Here is a 24354-nt window from a genome sequence, read left to right as displayed (position 1 = left end):
AAGAGCCAACCTTATCAGTGATGTCACTCTACTTGGCTAACATAAGAACATAAGAACTGCCATACTGGGACAGACCAAAGGTCCATCAAGCCCAGTATATTGTTTCGACAGTGGTCAACCCAGGTCCCAAGTACCAAGCAGAAACCCAAAGAGTAGCAACATTCCAGAGCTGAGATTGTGATGTCATAATGCCTCATTCCACCAATGCCTAAGAGCCAACCTCAGCAGTGATGTCACAATGGCTTGATTGTTCTAGACTTGGCTCACATAAGAACATAAGAGCTGCCATACTGGGACAGACTGAAGGTCCATCAAGCCCGATATCCTGTTTCCAACAGAAGCCAATCCAGGTCCTAAGTACCAGGCCGAAACCCAAAGAGTAGCAACATTCCAGAGCTGAGATTGTGATGTCATAATGCTTCATTCGACCAATGCCTAAGAGCCAACCTTATCAGTGATGTCACTCTACTTGGCTAACATAAGAACATAAGAACTGCCATACTGGGACATACCAAAGGTCCATCAAGCCCAGTATATTGTTTCGACAGTGGTCAACCCAGGTCCCAAGTACCAAGCAGAAACCCAAAGAGTAGCAACATTCCAGAACTGAGATTGTGATGTCATAATGCCTCATTCCACCAATGCCTAAGAGCCAACCTCAGCAGTGATGTCACAATGGCTTAATTGTGCTAGACTTGGCTCACATAAGAACATAAGAGCTGCCATACTGGGACAGACTGAAGGTCCATCAAGCCCGGTATCCTGTTTCCAACAGAAGCCAATCCAGGTCCTAAGTACCAGGCCGAAACCCAAAGAGTAGCAACATTCCAGAGCTGAGATTGTGATGTCATAATGCCTCATTCCACCAATGCCTAAGAACCAACCTCAGCAGTGATGTCACGACGGCTTAATTGTCCTAGACTTAACTCACATAAGAGCTGCTGTACTGCTGTTTCTAATAGTGGCCAACCCTGGCAAGATCTCAACAAGGGCCTAGCAAGATCCTTCTGCATATTTCCGATTCTGATTCTGCCGATGGGGCGTTCCAATCCTCATCAGGCAAGTTGAAATCTCACAGCAACATCATCTTAGAATTCGCACAATTACAGTGTACACACGCTGTTTCACAAAAATCTAAAAACATGTTTTTTGTGTGTTTTTTTTTTAAGAATTCCCTACCAGGGATCCAAAGAGACTCCGATTATGTTCTTAAGTCACCTGAAATAAAGACTATTATTAATGGTCAGCTGCTATCTTTGATATATTACCTCAGACAGTATGCATATATAATTCTTTATAGCATGTATACCTCTTTGTTTAACTCTATACGGAATTCCATATAGCAATCTGCTGCTTGTAACCCACCTAGAATCTAATTAATGAGGATTTGGTGGGACATAAGATTGCACATAACATAACGTATCTTTGGTAGATCCTTGTCCAGCTTCTCCATCTGTGCTGGAGGTCTGTAGATAACCCCTGCGCGGATACAGGTTCCATCTTCTCTTTCCAGGATGATCCATATACTTGTAGCTTCTTTCTTTTCCCCATGTTCCCTGCATTTCTACCACTCGGATATTATTTTCCACAGACAGCACCACTCCTCCACCTTTTCGGCCCTCCCTATCCTTCCTAAGATAGTCGCATCCCATTTATGGGAATCATTGAACCATTTCTCTGTATTAGCAACAATATCCCAGCCTTCCTCAAACATCAGGGCTTGCAAAAGGTTAGTTAGAGCATTTGTGCTTCCCTGCTTTCCATGTTTGGATGCTTTCAACTATTAGCTTTGCCCTTTCCAATTCCTGGGAATGACTTTCTGAATTCCCTTTCTTCTATTTATAAACTCCCATTCAATAGCTTTAAATGTCTAGAAACACTGCATTTAAAGCATCCTTTCTATTGTCGCTCTGCCCCTCCTCAGGTTCACTGTGTACCTGGAGCTCCTCTACTCTAAACATAAAACTTCTCTAAGACTGCCAACTGAGTCCAGAATTGCAGGACAGGATTGATCCAAGTCTGGATTTACCTCAGTGCATGCTGGGACTTGTAGTCTTGCTTTTCTTAGGGCATGCAATGGGGAACTCAAAAGTCCAAGTTCTGGCCTGCAAGGGAGTAAACCCAGAACTGGATCCAGTTTGAAGCCTTACAGATGTTTTATGTTTAAAAGTAGAGGCGCTTCAGCTCCACAGCCAGTTTAAGGAGGGCAGAGCAGGAAGTCGCTCTGTACAGATGGGAACGACGCTATTATTAACAGATTTAAGCAATTCAATCTGCACTCTGAGAAATGACCACGGGAAGGCAGCACTGAGCACGTCATCTACAGTATTAAAAAAATACGTCGAATTTTAATGCAATGGCGCTCTCGTGTGGCCAAAATCTGGAATAGCGTCTGTTTGTCCGTTCAAGTAGAATAACTGGCAACCAGCGCTTATCCTTGCTAGAGTCATCAGGTGTACTCAGCCCTGTACAGACCACACTACTAAATCGCACACGTGAGAGAAGTGTCTATGGAACAAATCTTTGTGGGGAAAACGTTGGTGAGAAAAGTTTATCGGTGCTTTCCTGCACTGTTACCTGTATGTATGGCCAAGCAGTGCATTTTGATGAGCTCTGATTTTGTGCTATAGTGGTCATAATGGAGATGAGAGGCGCTTTGTCTGTTTTCTTATTTTATTTTTTTAATATACATATATGTTGTGCTCCACTTAGATATAATGAAATATGAAAAATAAAAAGAACCAACTGGGTAAGCAAGTTGTGCAGTCCCTCTCCCAGGCTGCAGTATATTTGAAGGAAACTTTACATTAAACCCATTCCTTTCCAGAAACTTCAGCCTGGAGAGATTGCTGGAAATGGGGATGGGGAGGAAGATCATGATTTCAAATGCAGTTGTTGTTAGCTTGATGGTTAGTGCAGTGGCCTGAGAATCAGGGGAACCTGGTTCAGTATAAAGAGCTTCCAAGTTACCCTGTTCAAGGAGGGAGGTTGGATTCAAATGCATTATGGGTCCTGCAGCACTGACTTCAATGGATAGAAACAGGGACTACAACTACCACATGGCTTTGGGATGCAAGTTAAAACCAGGAGTAGCCATGAAGTCTCTCTCCTGGAGCTGGTTAACTTGGCAGCAGGGTTACCATATGAATCCAGAAGAAGGAGGACAAATTAGAAGTAAAGACCCAGATGTCTCAATCCATCCTCCCTCTGTAATTCTGGGCAAATCACTTAATCTTCAATTGCCCCAGTGGTGTGCCTCAAATTAATGAGGTGTGTGTGCCTCAAAGTTCTGTTCTTGGGCCTGTTCTTTTTAACATTTTTATAAATGATATTGCTGAAGGTTGTCGGGTAAGATTTGCCTCTTTGTGGATGATACCAAAATCTGCAATACAGTAGACACACTGGATGGTGTGAATAACATGAAGAAAGACTTGGCAAAGCTTGAAGAATGGTCTGAAATTTGGCAGCTAAAATTTAAGATTATCTGTCTGTGCTATGCAGTTATTTACTTATACTATGTATGATGATCTGTAACCCATTATGGGCTCTTATGAGAGGATGGGCTAATATATACATTACGAAAAATGCATATAAAGTAATTTTATGCTGAATTTCAAATCTTAGATTTATAAGTGCTATTCTGGATAATGCCACACGAGGGCGACATTTCCTTAGCGAGAGCTATATTTAATCGCTCAGTGGTGTCGTCCTGTGGTCATTCCTCAGAATTCAGGTATAATCACTTAATCATTGGTATAAATTTTCAGCACAAAGTTCAGTGGGTAAAACCAGGGATTACGAATCCCATAGTGCTTTAGGATGGAAGTTCAAAACCAAAAAGGCTCCAGCCTGGAACTGGGCAACTTGGTAGCCCTGGATTCACTTACCAGCCTTTAGGGAAGACTCCACTGCTTCTGCACAGCACTGGCTGTTTCAGTAGCTATCCTGAGGGCTGGTCTAGTGAGTATCAAATGACCGTGGATTTGCTACTCCATCCCAGTTCTGAATTTTATCCCACCTTGCATTTCTAAGCATTAAATTTTAGGTGCCAAATTTCAGACCATTCTTCAAGCTTTGCCACCATCCGGCGTGTCTACTCCAATACAGATTTTGGTATCATCTGCAAAGAGGCAAATCTTACCTGACAATCCTTCAGCAATATCATTTATAAAAATGTTAAAAAGAACAGGCCCAAGAACAGAACATTGAGGCACACCACTGGTAATATCCTGTTCCTCAGAGCGATATCCACTGATCACTACCCTCTGTCGCCTTCCACTCAACCAGTTCCTGAACCAGCCCATCACTTTGGAACCCATCCCGAGGGCACTCAGTTTATTTATTAGACGTCTGTGTGGAACATTGTCAAAGGCTTTGCTAAAATCTAAATTTATTCTAGAATCGGAGAAAGATGGGGCTTGGAGAGACCTCTGGAATTCTCCTACTGCACTCCCTTGCCTCCATGCAGGATCCCTATATGTAAAATCTCCCAGATAGATGCTTCTCTAACTTGCTCTTTGAAAAAACACAATAACCTCCCATCATAGGAGTTGGTGGTTGCGTATCACTGAACTGGGCTTCCTCAAGCTCTCCTTGATTTCAGTATTTCTTGTCTTGGCACTGCTTACGCAGGGTAACTCTATAAGAATATAAGAATTTACCTCCGCCGGGTCAGACCAGAGGTCCATCGCGCCCGGCAGTCCGCTCCCACGGCGGCCCATCAGGTCTATGACCTGTAAGTGATCCCTTATATCCTTCAATCCCTTTTATCCTTCCTTATGTATATCCTTCTAACTGTACCCTTCTTCATCCTATATCTTCCCTATCTATATCCTTCAATAACTTCTTTCAAGAATTTATCCAATTTCTCTTTGAAACCCTGTAAAGTACTCTGTCCTATCACACCCTCCGGAAGCGCATTCCAGATATCCACCACCCTCTGAGTGAAGAAGTACTTCCTAGCATTGGTTCTAAACCTGTCCCCTTTTAGTTTCTCCGAGTGCCCTCTTGTTCTTGTAGTTCCCCATAGGCTGAAGAATCTGTCCCTCTCCACATTCTCAATGCCCTTCATGATCTTATATGTCTCTCTATCATGTCTCCTCTGAGTCTGCTTTTCCAGGGAGAAGAGCCCCAGTTTCTCTAGCCTGTCTGCGTATGAAAACTTCAGAAAAGTAGTAAACACTTTTATTTTCACATGAACTGGACTTCAATTATAAACTCTGACTTCTAAATTGTTACCTGAATACTGTCTAAAATACTGTTAGCAGGAAAATTAACATCATTCTTTCTAAGAGTATCTGTCTGTGCTATGCAGTTATTTAATTATACCATGTATGCTGATCTGTAACCCATTCTGGGCTCTGTTGGGAAGATGGGCTAAGCAACCAAATAAATATATATATAAATAGAAACAAAATGCAAATAAAGAAATTTTATGCTAAATTTCAAATCTTAAATGTATAGGTGCTATTCTGGATAACGCCACACGAGGACGACATTTCCTTAGAACTATATTTAATAGCTCAGTGCTGTCCTCCTGTGGTCATTCCTCAGAATACTGGTATAATCGCTTAATCATTGGTATAAATTTACAGCAACCTTTACTGCACCCTCCCTTATCTGTCCCTCCTCAGATTGGACAGCTAGCTGGAGGGCTTCTACTTTAAACATTCTGCAATTTATTTTTACCTCTTGCTTATCTAATAAAACATACAAAGGGCAATAGAAAGAAGACAAATATTCAGTATATTAACTCTTTGCTTCTAAGATCTTACAGATGTGCATTTTGGAGGCAATGTTGCACAACTGCCAAATTGCCCAGATCCAGAAGGGAGATCATAGGTCAGTTCTGGGTTTCTGACAGCCTTATTCTTGATGCCTTTGATTTTCAGCACAAAGTTCAGTAGGTAAAACCAGGGACTACGAATCCCATAGTGCTTTTAGGATGGAAGTTCAAAACCAGTATTGGCCAAAAAGGCTCCAGCCTTGAACTGGGCAACTTGGTAGCCCTGGGTTTGCTTACCAGCCTTTAGGGAAGACCACAGCTTCTGCACAGCACAGACTGTTTCAGTAGCCATCCTAAGGGCTGGTCTAGAGAGTATCAAATGACCGTGGATTTGCTACTCCATCCCAGGTAGACCAAACTGATGCAGTCCTGAATTTTATCCCACTGCGTGCAGAGACTTGTTCTAATTCTCCACTGCTTTTTCTTGAGACAATCAGCATGGCATTTAGTGGGGATAAAAGGTGGACTGGATCCATTTGTTAACTAATCCAGAGAGGGAAGGAGACATTGAACATTCCTGTGTTTCCACTGCATTTGAACTGGGTCATACAGGACATCACTGTCTCTTAGCTAATGAGGCTAAAAGCTTCCCTGAGCTGGACAGCAGTGGCAACAGGTCTTCAGGGTGGTGGGAACCTAAGCAGAAGGGATGGGAATGTGCACCCGACACTTCTGGAGTTTGGAGAAGAGTACAGTTCCTCGGAAGAACATCTTGCTGTTACGTATTTTTAGAGAGGGTATTTCCTAGATTAAATGGATTTCAAAAATAAAAGATGAATTGATATTGGGAACTCTGATGGGCCAAACCTGTCCCGCTGAGGCATTTACTGTATATTTCCACTACACCTGACCCGTTTCTGTTCGCAATGGTAGTTATTAAGCAGGGAGCTTATCCAGGAACAGGACCTTGGGCTGGTTCCTCCTGAGAAGAAGCATGTCATAGAATATTTGGGGTGGAAAAGGGGAGTATAAGTGCATCATCTCCTATCCACCGACCTCCCCAAAAGTTGCGGACGAATGAACTGGCATTATAATAATAATATCGAACCCATTAAACCAAGATGTATATCACTGATGCCTGACATAACATGTCCAGAATCACAAAATTCTGAGGGTTATGGTTCCAGGATAATTATTCTAGAATCGGAGAAAGACGGGGCAGGGAGAGACCTCGGGGATTCATCTACTGTGCTCCCTTGCCTCCTTGCAGGATCCCTATATGTAAAATCTCCCAGATAGCTGCTTCTCTAACCTGCTCTTTAGAAAAACACAACAACCTCCCATCATAGGAGTTGGTGGTTGCACATCGCTGAGGCTTCCCCAGGCTCTCCTTGATTTCTGTGTTTCTTGTCTTGGCACATGTGATTCTGGAAGTTCAATCCCAATCCTCTTACCAGGATAAAAACCAAAGATTTTGACTCTGAATGTGCTGCTATTGGCCAAGTCAAGGTGATGGAGACCAGAGGGAATGTTTCCTTTTCTTGCCTTGCTGAGGTGGAGTTGATGGAATAAGATGAGAACGTGGGTGATACGCTTTTTCCCTGGATTGGTGGGTCCCTCTGCAATATGGTTATCATTAGCAGTTCAAGTCCAAACTTTATTGTAAAAGAATGAGATCTGAAAGAATGATGATCTAATGATTTTACTGAAAGGGACTATAGCTGAACTGCTTCAACTGATAGCCAATCTGTCGATCAAATCAGGGAAGGGTTCCATAAGACTGGAAGGTGGCGAATGTTACACCGATCTTCAAGAAAGATATGAGGGGTGATCCGGGAAACTACAGACCGGTTAGCCTGACCTCAGTAACGGGAAAGATGGTTGAGGCGCTGATATAGGACCACATCATTGAGCACCTTGACGGACATGATCTGATGAGAACCAGCCAGCATGGCTTCAGCAGAGGAAGATCTTGCTTGACAAACTTGCTGCACTTCTTCAAAGGAGTAAATAGACGGATAGACAAGGGTGACCCAGTCGACATTATATATCTGGATTTTCAGAAGGCTTTCGACACGGTTCCCCATGAACGACTACTTCAAAAAATTGCAAGCCATGGAATCGAGGGTGAAATACTCGCGTGGATTAAAAATTGGTTGGTGGATAGGAAACAGAGAGTGGGAGTAAATGGACAATATTCAGACTGAAGAAGCGTCACCAGTGGAGTGCTGCAGGGTTTCGGTGCTTGGACCCGTGCTCTTCAACATATTTATAAACGATCTGGAAATTGGCACGATGAGTGAGGTGATTAAACTTGCAGACGATACAAAGTTATTCAGAGTAGTGAAGATGCAGGAGGATTGCGAACATCTGCAATGTAACATAAACACGTTCGAGAAATGGGCTGCGACATGGCGGATGAGGTTCAACGTGGATAAGTGTAGGATGATGCATGTCGGTAACAAAAATCTTATACACGAATACAGGATGTCCGGGGTGGTACTTGGAGAGACCACCCAGGAAAGAGACTTGGGAGTACTGGTCGACAAGTTGATGAAGCCGTCCACGCAATGCGTGGCAGCAACGAAAAGGGTGAACAGAATGCTAGGAATGATTAAGAAGGGGATCACAAACAGATCGGAGAAGGTTATCATGCTGTTGTACCAGGGCCATAGTACGCCCTCACCTGGAATACTGTGTCCAGCATTGGTCACCGTACATGAAGAAGGACACTGCACTACTCAAAAGGGTCCAGAGAAGAGCGACTAAAATGGTTAAGGGGCTGGAGGAGTTGCCATACAGTGAGAGATTAGAGAAACTAGGCCTCTTCTCCCTTGAAAAGAGGAGACTAAGAGGGGACATGATAGAAACATTCGAGATACTGAAGAGAATAGACGTAGTAGATAAGGACAGGTTGTTCACCCTCTCCAAGGTAGGGAGAATGAGAGGGCACTCTCTAAAGTTGAAAGGCGATAGATTCCGTACAAACATAAGGAAGTTCTTCTTCACCCAGAGAGTGGTGGAAAACTGGAACGCTCTTCCGGAGGCTGTTATAGGGGGAAACACCCTCCAGGGATTTAAGACAAAGTTAGATAAGTTCCTGTTGAATTGAAGCATATTCAGGTAGGGCTGGTCTCAGGGCACTGGTCTTTGACCTGGGGGCCACCGCGAGAGCGGACTGCTGGGCACGATGGACCACTGGTCTGACCTAGCAGCGGCAAATTCTTATGTTCTTACTCTGCAATGATTATATACCATATTTACATGATAGCTGCATTTGCGCATACATGAGTGTGTGTATGATTGTTTTTCTTGGACTGGACCACAGGGCTTGGGCCCTGGCTACAGCGCCTTAGGTGGGGCAGTATTTCTTGCACCAGGGGAGTAATCGTTAAGCTGGAGAGATGACCAGGAAGGACAGAAACTACCTGTGAGTTGGGAGTTCTAATCTCCGGCTCTGCCTTTAACTCATTTTGTGTGATCCTGTGGTGGTACAGTACTTTTTCTCCCTGGCTCTGTCGCTTACTCTCTGTGTCTGACCTTGGGGATGACCTTGGGGATGAGTCCTTTATTTACCTATGGCTCTCGCTGATTGTATGTGTGTGTGTGACCGTGGGGTGAGTCACAATCTCTCTGTGCCTCGGCTCTGTCACTACCGCTCTGTAGGACCCGGTGATGAGTCACTTGTGTTTCACCCTGGGGTGAGTCACTTTGTCTACCTTTGGTCACTCAGACAATAGCAGCTCACAAAGAAAAGCTTTAGATGCTCTTGTGGGATACTGAAGAGGAGGGGTGCTCCCCAGCCCCTCCAATGCACAATGTTCTACAAGTTTTAAAGATCGATATATACAGCCGAGTCTTTCGGTGATGAGAAGGTGCCAATGGAGGTTTGGACTCTTTTGGTGGTATCTCAGCAGGACGGGATCTCTGATACCAGCTTCTTGGGAAAGATTGTGTATTGCACCCAGGTTGGTTCTGTGGAAAGAGAGAGCAGATTACCAGGGGTCTCCCAGGGAGGAGAGCAGAGAAATGATGCCGTAGTCATGACTCAATCGCTAGTGCTCAGGCACACTGCCTCCCTCCCCTTTCTTTATATTTTAGATTTTGTAATGTTTTCTTTCTTCTACAATTTTCACCCGCAACTGCATCAGTTTATGACAGATGTCATTCCTCCCCTGGCCACATGAGGGTGCCAACACGTCTCTCAAAACCACATCGGGGCAATCACATTTCTCCAGCACTTCTCTAGGGTGGTCATCAAGCCTCCCACAACACCACCCCACACCAGGGATCACGCTTTCCATTACACTGCATCAGAGCAGTCACACCTCTGTTGTAAGGCCACTCATTGCACCAGGGCAGTCAGGCCTTTCACAACCAGGATACGCCACCCGGGCAGTCATATTTCCCTCAATATCACTCCAGGGAGGTTACTTCTTCCTCAACACCACATCGGACCAGTCGCTTCTTCGGTAACACTACAAAGTTGCAGTCACTCATTTCCCTTGCCAAAGCTCCAGATGTTTGCTGGTGCTGGTGACTTACCTCTGTAGCAGTTGGGCAAGGGCAGGTGTCCATCAAAGCAGCGAGAGACCACTTGGTAACTACAGCTCTGGTTCTGGCTGCGACAGAAGAAGGTGACCTCCTCCAAATGCTGCACCTCCCCCTCGGGGACTTCCCCGATCCATAACTTCTTTCCTTGATACACAATCCGGCTGCGCTGCACAGGGATCTTACACCGGCCTTCCGGACGATGACCAAAATGAAATGGGGGTGTGAGGAGGGGGAGAGAAGAGTAGGATAAAAAAATGATTAGGGTCATGGGCTGGGGGACTGTCGTATTCACCCCTAATTAGTTGGATTCCTAATTTCGGGAGATGGGTTGTGAATTTCTGATGGTGGGGGCATATTTTCTAGATGTGCTGGGGATGTGAGAGGCCATCTGCAGTCTCGGTCTGTCTCTTTGGGAGGACTTTTCTGAGGTATAAAGTGGTCTGTCCCTGGGAGTGAACACCCCTTCCCTTCTTTACCCAGCGTGTGGTGGACACCTGGAATGCGCTTCCAGAGGGCGTGATAGGGCAGAGTACGATACTGGGGTTCAAGAGGGAATTGGACAACTTTCTGCTGGAAAAGGGAATAGAGGGGTATAGATAGAGGATTACTGCACAGGTCCTGGACCTGTTGGGCCGCCGCGTGAGCGGACTGCTGGGCACGATGGACCTCAGGTCTGACCCAGTAGAGGCATTTCTTATGTTCTTATGTTCTCACCTCTGCAGGCAGGTATCTCTGACCAGCTGCCGTTCTTCTGACACACCACCCTGTTGGACCCATCCAGGTAGAAATTCCTCTTACAGAGATAATAGATCACTTCTGAGGCCTGGTACCGTGGCTTTTCCACAGCCACCAGATGACCATTCTCGATCTCCCTTGGAGGGGGGCAGAAGACCTCTGCAGGTTAACAAAAAAAAAAAAGCCGAAAAGCTGCAGACACCCCTCAACTTCCAGGGCCTAATGATTAACCATAATCTTGAACCCCCTCTCCTCCTCCCCCATCCCAAAACGTTTAACCCAAACCCAACTGCAACTCTAACTTTGTAATTCCCCAACCCCAAATTCTTCTCATCAACATCTCTCCCCACCCCCCCCACTACAGCCAGTCCAATTCTCTAACCCTCACTCTGCTCCCCCCCTTCGTCTAAATCGCTGACACCTCTTGGGCCAGTCCTGCTAAAACCCTAAATAATGAGCAGACTCCCAATATTATAAGTCAGAATATAAAGCGAGGAAATGAGAAAAACTTATTCAATCGAACAAGGGAGACAACATCTCTAATGATGCAGCAACAAAGAAATCTCTCCCCTGAATGGTAAATAATAGAATCGTAATACGTCAATTAAACTTTGAACAAGGAAGGTTTATGCTCAGAGACCTGGAGGTAAAAAAGGAGCACCAGCCTGCAAAAAAACCTCACCCCCCAGTCATAGCATTTTCCCTCCACAGCGCGTAACATATTCATAACTGAATTGTTCTTTAATTTGAGCAAAGGAGAAATATCGCACGTATCTGTTTTTTGGTCCCGACGTGCCACGTTTCGATCCTGCTTCAGGGAACCAATTAGAACCCTTTCAATCTCTTTTAAGAGAAAACTAGAGTCTGAAATATGGGAATTGAAGCTTTAATATAAGGTGTCAGGTCAAAACCGCGGAAGACAAAGGCGCGCGCCGACAACTGAGCTCAGCGCGGAGGTGCGCGCCGAAGAAAATAACTGTTTTTAGGGGCTCCGACGGGGGTGTGTGTGGGGGGAACCCCCCCACTTTACTTTATACAGATTGCGCCGCGTTGTAGGGGATTTTGGGGGGTTGTAACCCCCCACATTTTACGGAAAACTTCACTTTTTCCCTAAAAACAGGGAAAAAGTTAAGTTTACAGTATAATGAGGGGGGTTACAACCCCCCAAACCACCCACAACGCCACCGCGATCTGTATTAAGTAAAGTGGGGGGGCTCCCCAACAAAAACCCCCGTCGGAGCCCCTAAAAACTGTCATTTTCTTCGGCGCGCGCCTCCGTCTTGCGCTCAGTTGTCGGCGCGCGCCTTTGTCTGCCGCGGTTTTGTCTATGAACCTTAATATAATTGTAAGCGCTGGTCACTGAGGTGTTTTGTTTGTTTGATTTGTTTAATTGTAAGTGATGTGATATTATTATGCAAGTACTTTTTGGAATCCGCTTTGGCCCAGATTCACAAAGCACACCGATTGTGTACCGATCGGTTTGCGACCCTTATGCGACCAGATTTCCCTCCGGCCCCATTCACTAACCTCTCCAGCTGTCCGCTTCAAATCCGTGCATGCAAATGAGGGGAAACGCAAGCAAAGTAGGTAGGGACGTGATTCATCAAACAAATTTGGGACACCGATTGGGTGGCCGATCATGAATAGAAGCAACTGCTGGGGATCAGTCGCACAGGTCTCTGCCAACTCTCTGCCCTGATCTGTAGGAAGAGGTTTGCAGCACCAGGGGTGGGGGGGGAATAAAATCATGCAGCTCCTGTCCCTGCTGTGCTCTCTGTCCCGATCTTCCAGCCCTGCTTTCTGCCCCGAGCTCCAACAACTGAAAAGTTTCAGGGTGCAGGAAAGAAAGAGAAGTCAGGAAGAGACCTGCCTGGTTCGGGCCCCATCGGGCAGGTTCGTGAATCTAGCCCATTTGTATACAGCAGGATATAAGCCAATAAACTATAATGCTGTCGAACTCTTTCCAAAAAACAGAGCACTCCAAATTTTTATGACTGGGTGGTGAGGTTTTTTGGAGGCTGGTGCTGCTTTTGTACCTCCAGGCTTCTGAGAATAAACCTTCCTTGTTCAAAGTTTAATTGAAGCATTATGATTCTATTATAAGGCCGAGTGGCAAAGGCATGCAAAGATAAGGCTGTGTTTTAACTCCACGGGGACCTACCCTGACATACTGGCGCTGGGTTAGACCACTGGAGATTCTCCTGACATGAGTTGATCGATTCCCCGTCCAGTTCAAACCTATGGAAACCAGACAGAAGGAGAAAGATGTAGGCAGGAATGAGGTGCCTTGGCGGAGCTGAGTGTATATAGCAAGGGGAGTGGGTCACTAGTGACATAAAGGATGCAGTCGCTGAACTCTGAGCGTGAGGAGGGACTCAGTACTGGAATAGAAAGGGGTGCTGGAGGCAGGAGTAGGGTATGAGATTCAGTGCTAGACCAGCAGGGCATGGTGCGGGGTAGGACTGAGGTGCTTTCAGCAATATATTGCCGGCTGTTTGATCTTGTTCTGGGTGCTGCTCAGATATACCCACCTCTGCTCACAGAAATACTGCACAGAGTTCCCGGGCTTCCAAGAAAAACCTATGTGAAATCCATTTTGGGGCGCCGGTGGGGGTCCACAGGTGTTCTCGGCATCCAGCTCAGCTGATGGAGGGAATGAACAACTTAGAAAAACTGAACAGATAGGTGTGATCTGAGCCTCTTCCCTTCCCCCCCCCCTTTATTTTTTTCATGGCTAGAAATTTCCATACTAGAGAATGACACAGGGGCAAATTTTTCCCCCCATCTCCGCAGAAACTCATTTTCTCATCCCGGCGAGTTCTTTTCCGGTCCCTGCCCCATTCCTGCAAGCTCCGTCCTCATCTGTACAAGCCTCAAATACTTAAAATCATGTGTTCGAGGCTTGTGCGGTTAAGACAGAGCTTACAGGAATGGGGCAGGGACAAGGACAAAACTCACAGGGACGGGGAAATTGAGTTCCTGCGGGGACAGGGAAAAATTTGTCCCCGTGTCATTCTGTATTCCAGACTAGAGAATGACACGGTGACAAAATTCATCACTGTTCCCGTCCCTGCGGATAACCGCGGGAAACCATCTTCATGACATTCTTTAAGGAGAGAGGGAAGAATCAGAGTATGAATGGCCACAACCACCGACCCGCAAGCTTTGCTTTGAAGAATGCTGGTGTAGAAAGACTGAGGTTGAGATAGACACTGAAGAATAACAGTCTCTGATATCCAGAGCAGATATTGTGATGTCATAATGCCTCATTCCACCAGTGCCTAAGAGCCAATCACATCAGTGATGTCACAATGGCTTCATTATCCTTGGCTCACATAAGCACAGCCAATGACCCGCAAGCTTTGCTTTGAAGAATGCTGGTGTAGAAAGACTGAGGTTGAGATAGACACTGAAGAATAACAGTCTCTGATATCCAGAGCAGATATTGTGATGTCATAATGCCTCATTCCACCAGTGCCTAAGAGCCAATCACATCAGTGATGTCACAATGGCTTCATTATCCTTGGCTCACATAAGCACAGCCAATGACCCGCAAGCTTTGCTTTGAAGAATGCTGGTGTAGAAAGACTGAGGTTGAGATAGACACTGAAGAATAACAGTCTCTGATATCCAGAGCAGATATTGTGATGTCATAATGCCTCATTCCACCAGTGCCTAAGAGCCAATCACATCAGTGATGTCACAATGGCTTCATTATCCTTGGCTCACATAAGCACAGCCAATGACCCGCAAGCTTTGCTTTGAAGAATGCTGGTGTAGAAAGACTGAGGTTGAGATAGACACTGAAGAATAACAGTCTCTGATATCCAGAGCAGATATTGTGATGTCATAATGCCTCATTCCACCAGTGCCTAAGAGCCAATCACATCAGTGATGTCACAATGGCTTCATTATCCTTGGCTCACATAAGCACAGCCAATGACCCGCAAGCTTTGCTTTGAAGAATGCTGGTGTAGAAAGACTGAGGTTGAGATAGACACTGAAGAATAACAGTCTCTGATATCCAGAGCAGATATTGTGATGTCATAATGCCTCATTCCACCAGTGCCTAAGAGCCAATCACATCAGTGATGTCACAATGGCTTCATTATCCTTGGCTCCCATAAGAATCAGAGTATGAATGGCCACAACCAATGACCCACAAGCTTTGCTTTGAAGAATGCTGGTGTAGAAGGACTGAGGTTGAAACAGACACTAGAAAATGACATGGGATTATTTCCCGCGGTTATCCGCGGGGACGGGGACGGTGATAAATTTTGTCACTGTATAATTCTCTATTCCAGACCTCAGAATCTCTCCTCCCCTGTCCCCACCCTTAACAAATCTACTTTTCCAGATCATTAAAATCCTACAGCTGGGGGGGGGGGTCTGCTTTTCAGACTCTAATATATTGCGATAAGCCACAGCTGTAGCAGGAACGGGGTAAAGCAGGCTGCGGTGAATTTTGGCTCCCCATATTACCTTGACAGGCTGGTGTTGGGCTCCATTTTCTGTCACCCCGGCAGTGGCTCCTTGTTGCGTTTCTACCATTGGACATTTTGAATCCAGGGCGGCAGGACACCATCATCTCGTCTCTGAAGTGGTGGGATTCACCCTTGAGCCTGACCTCGGCATGAATCAGCTGAATGGGCCAGGGGCAAGTGCGACCTTCCAAAAAAAAGGAGAGGGGTTAATTTTTTTGGGGGGTGGGGGGGGGAAGGGGAGAAACTGGGGACTGGTCCCAGCAGCGATACAGAAATGAGAATTCATGCACACCAAAAGCTCAACTAGGCCCTTTACCCTTGTCTACTCTCTTTTTCTGTGAAAGGCTGTAATGGAGGTTACTTGGAGGGGAGCGTTCTCACAGCAAAGACACATATAGGCAAGAAGATTAGGCAGAGTGAACTCCCTCCGCCATTGCCAGAAAAAGGAATAATTATTTTAACCAGTAAGCAAAGGCAGACAGGAGCTGGGAATCGCACATCGGAGATACATACGGGTATTAGGTGATGGAAGAATACATTGGGGATGGACATGTATGTGATGTCATTGCGTAGAAGCCTGAACAGTTCTGGGTGTTTTCCAGCAGCGGCACCAGGTTTAGTGTGTCCCGGTGCCGAAAAGTTTGCAGGACACTGGTTATTATTGTAACTCTCTTTACAATGGACTCCCTCAAAAAGAACTACGGCGACTCCAACTCATACAAAATACAGCCATAAAACTTATTTACAAATTAGGAAAATTTGACCATGTTACACCTCTCCTGAAGAAGCTCATTGGCTACCTATAACCCACCGTATCACATATAAAACAATTATGCATGTCTTCAAAATCAGATTTTCCCGCCAACCTTCTTTTCTAGATAAACTTCTAATTAGAGAATGACACGGGGAAAAAATCTGTCCCCGTCACCGCCCCGTCCCCGGCCCACCATCCTCTGCACCGCCCCGTCACCGCCATTCCATTCACCGCCCCGTCACCGTCACTGCCATCCCTTTCACCGCCCCGTCACTGCCACTGCCATCTCATTCACCGCCCCGTCACTGTCCCCGCAGCATCCATATAAGCCTTAGTACTCTAATATTTAGCGTATTCCACCCTCCCTCCACCTCACCTTATATTCGTTCCGAGTTTTCCGGCTTCCTTTTTCCCTAGCCGCACGTGTTCAAAAAGCCGTGCATTTAGCCAGCTCCCTCCCTCCACCTCACCTTAAATTTCGAGTTTTCCGGCTTCCTTTTTTCCGAGCCGCACGTGTTCAAAAATCCGTGCACGCGCGGCTGCGCGAGTCAATCAAACTTCTCCTCTCCTGCAACTTCCTGTTTCCGGTTGCGTCAGAGGAGAAGATTGATTGACTCGCGCAGCCGCGCGTGCACGGATTTTTGAACATGTGCGGCTCGGAAAAAAGGAAGCCGGAAAACTCGAAATTTAAGGTGAGGTGGAGGGAGGGAGCTGGCTAAATGCTATGGGCGGGCGGGCGGTGGCTGCGGGGACCGCGCGATCCTTGATACCTCACTGCGGAGACAAGACCATTCACCGCCCCGCGGGCGGTGAATGGCCTTGTCCCCGTCGCCACAGCGACTGCTAGTTTTCTTCCCCGTTTTCGGCGGGTGACCCGCGGCTAAAATGCGGTGGCCGCGGGTAAACCGCCACCGTGTCATTCTCTACTTCTAATCCCCTACTGCTCATCACGGACCCTTAGATCAGCCGATCAAAACCTGCTATCTGTCCCCACAATCAAAGATTTCTTCTATACGAGAAAGACTAACTTTTCTATAGTCGCTCCTACCCTATGGAACATTCGCCACGAGATATCAATTGATAAATTTAAGGCTAAATTAAAAACTTTCCTATTCCAAGACGCGTTTTCCTGCTCCCAAATATAATCTATTCTTCAATACTTCAACCGCTTTTAGGATGCGATCCCATTCCTTATGTTTCATCCTTCCCTTTTCCATTTCCTTTTTTTTTTCTTTTTTTTTGAACAATGTAATTTTTTTCCCTTCCATTTCTTTCCCCTGCCATCACTTTCCAGTATGTCTAGTTAAAGTCTAAATGTTCACAATCCCCTTTTCTTTTTCTTTTTAATTATCTTATATATTGTATTAATTTTATCTTTTATCTTATTTTAACTTGTAAACCGGCTAGATACTTGTTGATAGTCGGTATATGATCGAGACATTCAAGTATCTCACGGTCGAGGTGGAAGAGGATATCTTCTTTATCAAGGGTCCCGCGGCAACAAGGGGGCATCAGTGGAAAATCAGGGGCGGGAAACTGCATGGTGACACCAGGAAATTCTTTTTCACTGAAAGGGTGGTTGATCGCTGGAATAATCTTCCACTTCAGGTTATTGAGGCCAGCAGCGTGCCAGATTTTAAGGCCAGATGGGATAGACATGTGGGATCTATCCGCAAAGATAGATAGGGAGGGTCATTGGAATGGGCAGACTTGATGGGCCGTGGCCCTTATCTGCCGTCTATTTCTATGTTTCTATGTATAGTAAAATTTAATAAACTTGAAACTTGATGTAGGCTTAGCGGATCCATAAATCATAAATTAGATTAGATTTTATACTGTATATATCGGAAGGTTTACCCAGCTGGTGAATGACGCAGTAATTACACCAAAGCTGCGCTACAACCGATCAAAACAATTCTGAATTAGAGGTGCACAAATCCCAAGAGCCCCCTTTCAGAAAGCCGCGCTTGTGCTTCCGCGGGCAAATGCGCCAAAGCCCATTCAATTCCTGAGGGCTTCGGCGCATTTGCCACGGAAGAATCACCGCCGCAGCTTTGTAAGAGGGGCCTCACATTTTCAATACAAAATCATGCACGAATTATAAACGACTTAAAGACTTATGCGACCGTTCTTGGCCTAGTGTCATAGGGCGCCTCTAAACGGCGCCTAGGTTAAGTGAAAAATGCTGTTTAAAAGATGCTTTTTATAATAATTTTCAAGGCACCTACAATGCCTAAAAATACGGCACCAGAATTGCGCCGCTGCAGGCCTGGCTAACGGTGGAAGTGGCGTTAGGCATAGGTGTGAGTAATGCCAAAGGCTGGTGCTGGAAATCTAGGCCTTGAAAACCCTGGCGTCTACCTTTTGCCGGAGGCACAGCTCTCTAAACGGCGCCTTCGTGTGATTTGACACGCGATCGGTGGCTGCTTTTAAGGCTACCACCAACCAATGGCACTGTGTAGAAAATTCGGGCCTTAGGGGTTAGGGTTACCAGATTTCCTCTTTGAAAAAAAAAAGAGAGGACGCCCGGCGCCGCCCTGTTTCTCCCTCAGCCCAGCCCCACAAGAACCTCCCTGAGCTCGAAGGCCGCATTTGGAAGCCTTCACGCAGGCTTGGATGTTGACGCGATGACGTCGCACGCATGGAAAGCGGGCACATGGTCGCACATGCGCAAAGGCTTCCAGACGCGACCTCCGGGCTCAGGACTTCCAAAACCCGGACAAGCTGACTCTAAAAAGAGGACATATCTAGGATTTTCCTGGACGTCTGGTACCCTATTAGGGGATAAGCTCTCTCTGTGCCCAAATGTTACCATCTTTTGAGACAAACAGTTTATCCTTGCATTCAGGATTTGTTTTTTTCTAACCATAGCATTCAGGGGGTGTTTGTGTGGAGTTTAACTCCTAAGAGACTAGGCCAAGTATGGTTGCCTGAGCCTTTAAGTTGCTCCATAATCCATACATGAAAAATGGCATTTTTAATTGTCCTCTGTATTTATTGTTTCAATCAATTTGCCCCTGACGCAGCTATTTTGGTGACATATGGCCACATCGGGCACTTTTGGCACTTTTTTTTATATATATATATATATCCTGGGACTAATAAAGGCTGTGTTTTCTTATTTTGTTTGGCCTCCTTCTCTATTCCTTAAAAAACTTTTTCTTAAAAACAAAATAATCTTACTGGGCGTGATACAGCTCAACCCGCAGAGCCCATCGCAGAGGCAGCGCCTCTTTCCCGAGCAGTCTTGATGCCGCAGGCAGGACTTCTGGCACGTCTGGCCCATCGCCTCTGCCAGACCCTCTCTCATCTGCAGGCAGGTTGTGTTGTCAGCATCTAGGGACAAGAACTTAGGTCTGTATCAATATACTACTCGGTATAATATTCTTTTCTAGAACGCTTTTCCAATTTTAGGTTAAGGCAAGATGCAACTTTAAAAAAAAAACAAACAACCAAAAACATCTGATGTCCATACCCCGAAGAGCTTACTATGGGGAACTGGTGGAGCGCAGGGCCACATTTCATACCCTCCTCCTCCCTGCCTTCTTTGCTGATGTTACACATGTGCTGCTAACCTAAATCAGCAACTATGCTCAAACACAGCTTGAACTTCACCAGCCATTGTTACTCAGCAGTAACAACATGCAAAAGAAAGGAATTATTATTTATTTGCTAAAGTGAATGTGGCACTGGAACCTCATGTGCTGCTTTGTCTTGCCTAGGCTTAAGGTTTAGGAGAAGGTGGGGGGGGGGGGAATCCTCTGCCCTGTTCCCACACAGTTCTGACTAGACAACAGCTGGTAAAATCCCTCCCTTCTGAGCCTGCTTTCCATCATTCAACCTGTGCTTTCAGCAATTAGCATGAGTTGAATTTACATATCTGTAGGGTAGGAAGGGTATTCCTATAGCTCTTCTTTAATCTCTGTGGATATCCTGAAAACCTGACAGGCTGTGTGGGGTTCCCCAAGATCAGACGTGGGAATCCTCTTGAGTGCACTCCTGAAACATCACTCCCCTGCCCAAAGGCATTCTGGGTAATGCCATCAACATAAGCCCAGAGGTGTTTGTCCTGCGAACACATCTGTATGCCCTGGGCTGCTGTGCCCTCAGCAATATGAGGAAGTTCACTGCACTGTCCTGAGGGTGAAGGTAGCCTGACCCCGGACTAGCAAACAGTGATAAAGCAAAGTAGGGCTGGTGTGTGGGGAGTTGGGAGAAAAGGGGGAGACAGACAATTAAAATCCTAGGTCCTACAGGACTGAGAGATTTCTGCTCCAAAGGGGACGAAGGAACCCCAGATAGAAGCAAGAGGGCAAAGCAGGCAGAGCACAGCTCCTGGCATTCTTTCCAACCCCTCTGCCATAGGATGGTTTGGGGTACGAAACCCAATGGAATTTTCCCCTCTTTCAACACAGACAGAATTTGCATGCATTTGGGTGGCTCCTAAGTCCTCTGCACATAGGAATGCAGGAGAAAAGAGAAGGGGACCTTCTTAAATCCCTATGACGGTCTTCAAGGCTAGCTTACCTTCCCTTGAGATTGCAGTTCCGATGACAAGGAGAAGAGACCCCAGGGTGAAAAGGAGCGGCTGCATCTCTGTGCCCATGGCCTGCTGCATTTCACGATTGTCCAGTATACATGGGATCGCCCCAGTCTGTTTCTCTCCCCCCCCCCATGTGTTTATATTGCAGGCAGTAACTCATTAACTGGTGTTAACCACCATGCTGGCGATGAGCCACCGTGAACTTTGACCCAGCCACGGTCCTCGGGTGTTACGTGTTCAGGGTCTTCCAGGGGAGTTGAAATGTGCCAGCACCATAGCTGGCTTTGGAAGGCGAAGGTTCATGCCCAATTATGGGTGTATGACGGTGCTGTTGACCTTCATAACCTGGACATGCCACCGTTTTGCCAGGACCCCCCCTCCCCCAAAGCTGTTGACTTATCCTGTTGCAAGTGGGTCTTTTTAAGACCAGTGCTGATTTTGAACATCTATCCCAAAGCAACGTCCCTGAAAGCAGTACTACAGGACCCATAATGCACCATGACGGATCTGTCAAAAATTCAGGATTGGCTTGAAATGTCCTTATTGGAACTGGGTTGATTGGCAGCTATGCACCTCAGCATGGTGTTAAAGTGGGGGGAGGGAAGAGACAGTGCACTGCTGGAAGTAGTGTCCTTACTACACAGGACACACTCCATTCCACAACATGGTATGGGGAAGAGTGGGGAAAGGCAGTATCCTTAATACAGAAAGCACACATTCTTCCTCGGCACCTTGCATGGTGTTGGACAGGGTGGCAGTGGGGATGGTTTGCTATTTGGAGGTGTTGTCCTTAATACACAAGGCACACTCCATTGCCTTGAAAGGTTTTAGAGGGCACTAGTGGAGAGTGAACTGTCCTTTATACATTTCATTCCCCAACATGGTGTGGAGAGAGTAGGGAAGGTGTCCTTAATACACAGATCATTCTATTCCTCAGCACCCCAGCAAGGTGTTGGGCAATGTGATACTAGAGGCGCTGTCCTTAATACACAGAGCACACTCCATCCCCCAGTAAGGTTTTAGAAAGAAGTGAAAGGTAGTGTGCTGTCCCTTATACACAGGAGACCTTTTGTTGCCAGCACCCCAGCATGGTATTGTGGGTTAGGCAGAGGCGATGCTGTTTTTCATATACATGAGACAGTCATCTGCCCTCTGTCCCTACTACAGGGTGAGGCGATCTGCCCTCTCTGGATTTAGCTGCTTCTTATCTTGCTTCCCCTTTAAGAGCAGCTGCTCTATCCCTCCTCTCTCCCTCCCCACCCACTCTCCCCAACCAAGCTTCTCTCTCCTTCTCGGCAGCTCTGTCTGTGATTCTTGCACGGAGCCGAGTGCCCATTTGTGCTGCCAGTGCAAAGTTGGCATCGCCTTCTCCCCATCTCTCTCGCTCTGCATCAGCCTCCCTCTATCTCTCTCTCCCCCTGTCCCTGTCTCCATCTCTTGCTCCCCGTATTTTGTGGCTGGTGGCATCTGGCGTCGCGTTCGCTGAAGACCAATATAGATTTTGGTCTTGTGCTTCGCTGACTTGTAACATTGATTTTTTTTTGTCTTTCGCTTGGCGTACTGCAGGGTCCAGGAGGCAAGCTGGCGGACACAGAGTACCCAGAGCGAGACCTGCTCAGGATGGCTCAGGTGTGCACGAGCCTGGAGGGTGAGCTGCCACTGCCCAAGCCGCTCTTCTGCCGTAAAGGGGCCCTGCGGCAGAAGCTGATCCACGAGGTGAAAAGCCACCGGTTTATGGCGCGTTTCTTCAAGCAGCCCACCTTCTGCAGCCACTGCACGGACTTCATCTGGTGAGTAGGGCTGGGTGCCAGCTTCCCACTGACCGCCACGGGGCAGAGACGCCTTCACGCATCCAAACCGCTGTGGATTTCTACTGGGTTTATAAAGTGCCTGATAGTCGAAGAAGCCCATCCAAATTTAATGCTTATGGCGCTTTAAAAAGCGGCTATGCGCAGCCAGCTCCTAGATGCAAGGCTCTGCCTGTTTCCTTGAGAGCTTTGGAGGTGAGGAATGTCCATATTATAAGGAGCTCTAATCCCCAGCTCTGTTACTGTGTGAGATCCTGGGATGAGTCTCTTTATCAACCTGTGCCTCAGGCTCTAATCTCTGGCTCTGTCCCTTATTCGGTGTCTGACCTTGTGGTGAGTCACTTAATCTCCCTGTGTCTGAGCTCCAATCCCTGGCTCTGTCACGGACTCTCTGTATATGACCCTAGAGTGAGTCACTTTGTCTCCCTGTGCCTGAGCTCTAATCCTCGGCTCTGACGCTGTGTATAACCTAGAGGCGAGTCGCTTTTGACTCCCTCGGGAAGTTTTCAGCAGTTGGGTTAAGCGCAGACCATGCTGGTGGTCCCTGCACCCCTGAGCTGACAGTGTGACTCTCTCTGAAGCACTAGGACTGCAACGCTCTATTGCTGAAGGAACCCTCCCAGTCTTGTAGATCACTGCCCCCCCCTACTCACCCTTTCTATCTTTGGTTATTGCCCTCCACCCCACCTCCACCTGTCTCTCACCTGAATTCCCTAGATTCAGGAGGGGGTGAAAGAATTGCCAAACCTACCCTCAGTCTATTTCAGCCTTCAGCTGTTTCTAGAAAGTATTTCCTGGGCTGGGGGTGGCGTGGGAGTGGGGGGATGTGGTAAAGAGGATGGAATATTCCCCTCCCCTCCCCCTTCTCAATGTTATATTTTTCTGCTGTTTAAAAACTCTTACAGAATTATTCCACTGCCAGCCTGAATCTGGTCACCAGGGATGCCGTGAGGGGAAATTTATTTGAGGCTAAATCCCAGCCTGGCCCGCTCATCCCACTTCTTCCAGCCTCCATGCCTGGGGTGTTCCTGTTGGGGGGGCTTTTCCCAGATTAAATTGATTCTGGTAATTGATTCTGATTAAATATATTTATGGTAACTTTTTTTTTTTTTCCTGTTTAGGGGAATTGGAAAGCAGGGATTCCAATGTCAAGGTGAGAATTGGCGCTGGGTGACTTGTGCAGCCACCTGTCTGTCCATCCCTTCTGGAAAAACTGTACAGGGCTGCCTGGCAACTAGGAACCAGTGGAGGTAGGGGTGGGGGACTTAAAGCCAGTCCATGACCTCTGTCACCCCCAGAATCCTCGGGGAACCAGATGTGCTCATTTGAGGGGATGGTGCTTGAGCTCTTATGTCCCAAGAAGCACCCTGGGGACCGGGAGTTGAATAGCCCAGCTTGGTATCCTGCATCCTTTGGGGAACTGGGTCACAGGACAGCTAAAGAGATGGGGACCATTCCTCTCGGCTCCATGATTCCAGCATTTTTTGTAGTTTTTCCGGCTATGAATTTTGGGCTAGTTAAAGTGGCCCAGGGTTTATAGGTGAGGGTGCAATGCACTCTGGTGTCAGTGGGAGGCACTGCAGTGAAGTCCAGGGCCATTCTGTAAGGGTGCAATGCAGTCTTGTGGCAGTGGGTGGCAATGCACTTCATCTTGGAGCTAGTGGTTGAAGGTGAAGTGTTATTTTAAACATCAGTTCGAGCAGTTTCCTGGCAGTGATAAACCAGTATTTCTCCCGTGCAGATGAAGTCTT

General features: G+C 46.7%; 2 protein-coding genes across 2 annotated transcripts in view; one reads left to right on the top strand and one right to left on the bottom strand.

Moving 5' to 3' along the window:
• The first annotated feature begins 2479 nt into the window (after positions 1-2479).
• PRKCG (protein kinase C gamma) overlaps positions 2480-24354 on the top strand; it is an 87124-nt gene continuing 65249 nt past the window's right edge. Inside the window, exons 1-3 of the mRNA XM_033961960.1 lie at positions 2480-2540; positions 22362-22585; positions 23725-23756. Of these exons, the coding sequence (XP_033817851.1) occupies positions 2511-2540; positions 22362-22585; positions 23725-23756 (286 nt within the window). The 5' untranslated portion in view covers positions 2480-2510. The remainder of the gene's footprint in view (positions 2541-22361; positions 22586-23724; positions 23757-24354) is intronic.
• Positions 9388-19552, bottom strand: LOC117368369 (beta-2-glycoprotein 1-like). The gene is made up of 5 exons (XM_033961961.1): positions 19436-19552; positions 15497-15682; positions 10994-11173; positions 10271-10468; positions 9388-9700 (listed from the first exon to the last, which is right to left on the bottom strand). Exons 1-5 carry the CDS (start codon positions 19536-19538, stop codon positions 9636-9638), a joined length of 732 nt encoding a protein of 243 aa, XP_033817852.1. The 5' UTR covers positions 19539-19552; the 3' UTR covers positions 9388-9635.

This window comes from Geotrypetes seraphini, chromosome 10 (genome assembly GCF_902459505.1).
Source record: "Geotrypetes seraphini chromosome 10, aGeoSer1.1, whole genome shotgun sequence".
NCBI lineage: Eukaryota > Metazoa > Chordata > Amphibia > Gymnophiona > Dermophiidae > Geotrypetes > Geotrypetes seraphini.
This window is presented reverse-complemented; position numbering and strand designations above follow the sequence as displayed.

What these genes read in the sequence shown, in the direction of transcription:
- LOC117368369 (XM_033961961.1), bottom strand. Translation starts at nt 19,538, where the DNA reads ATGGGCCAGACGTGCCAGAAGTCCTGCCTGCGGCATCAAGACTGCTCG. An exon ending in AGAGATACCTGCCTGCAGAG is followed by an intron (nt 10,469 to 10,993) that starts GTGAGAACATAA and finishes ATCGTCCGGAAG; the next exon opens with GCCGGTGTAAGATCCCTGTG. An exon ending in CTTGCCCAACTGCTACAGAG is followed by an intron (nt 9,701 to 10,270) that starts GTAAGTCACCAG and finishes CTCTTTCCACAG; the next exon opens with AACCAACCTGGGTGCAATAC.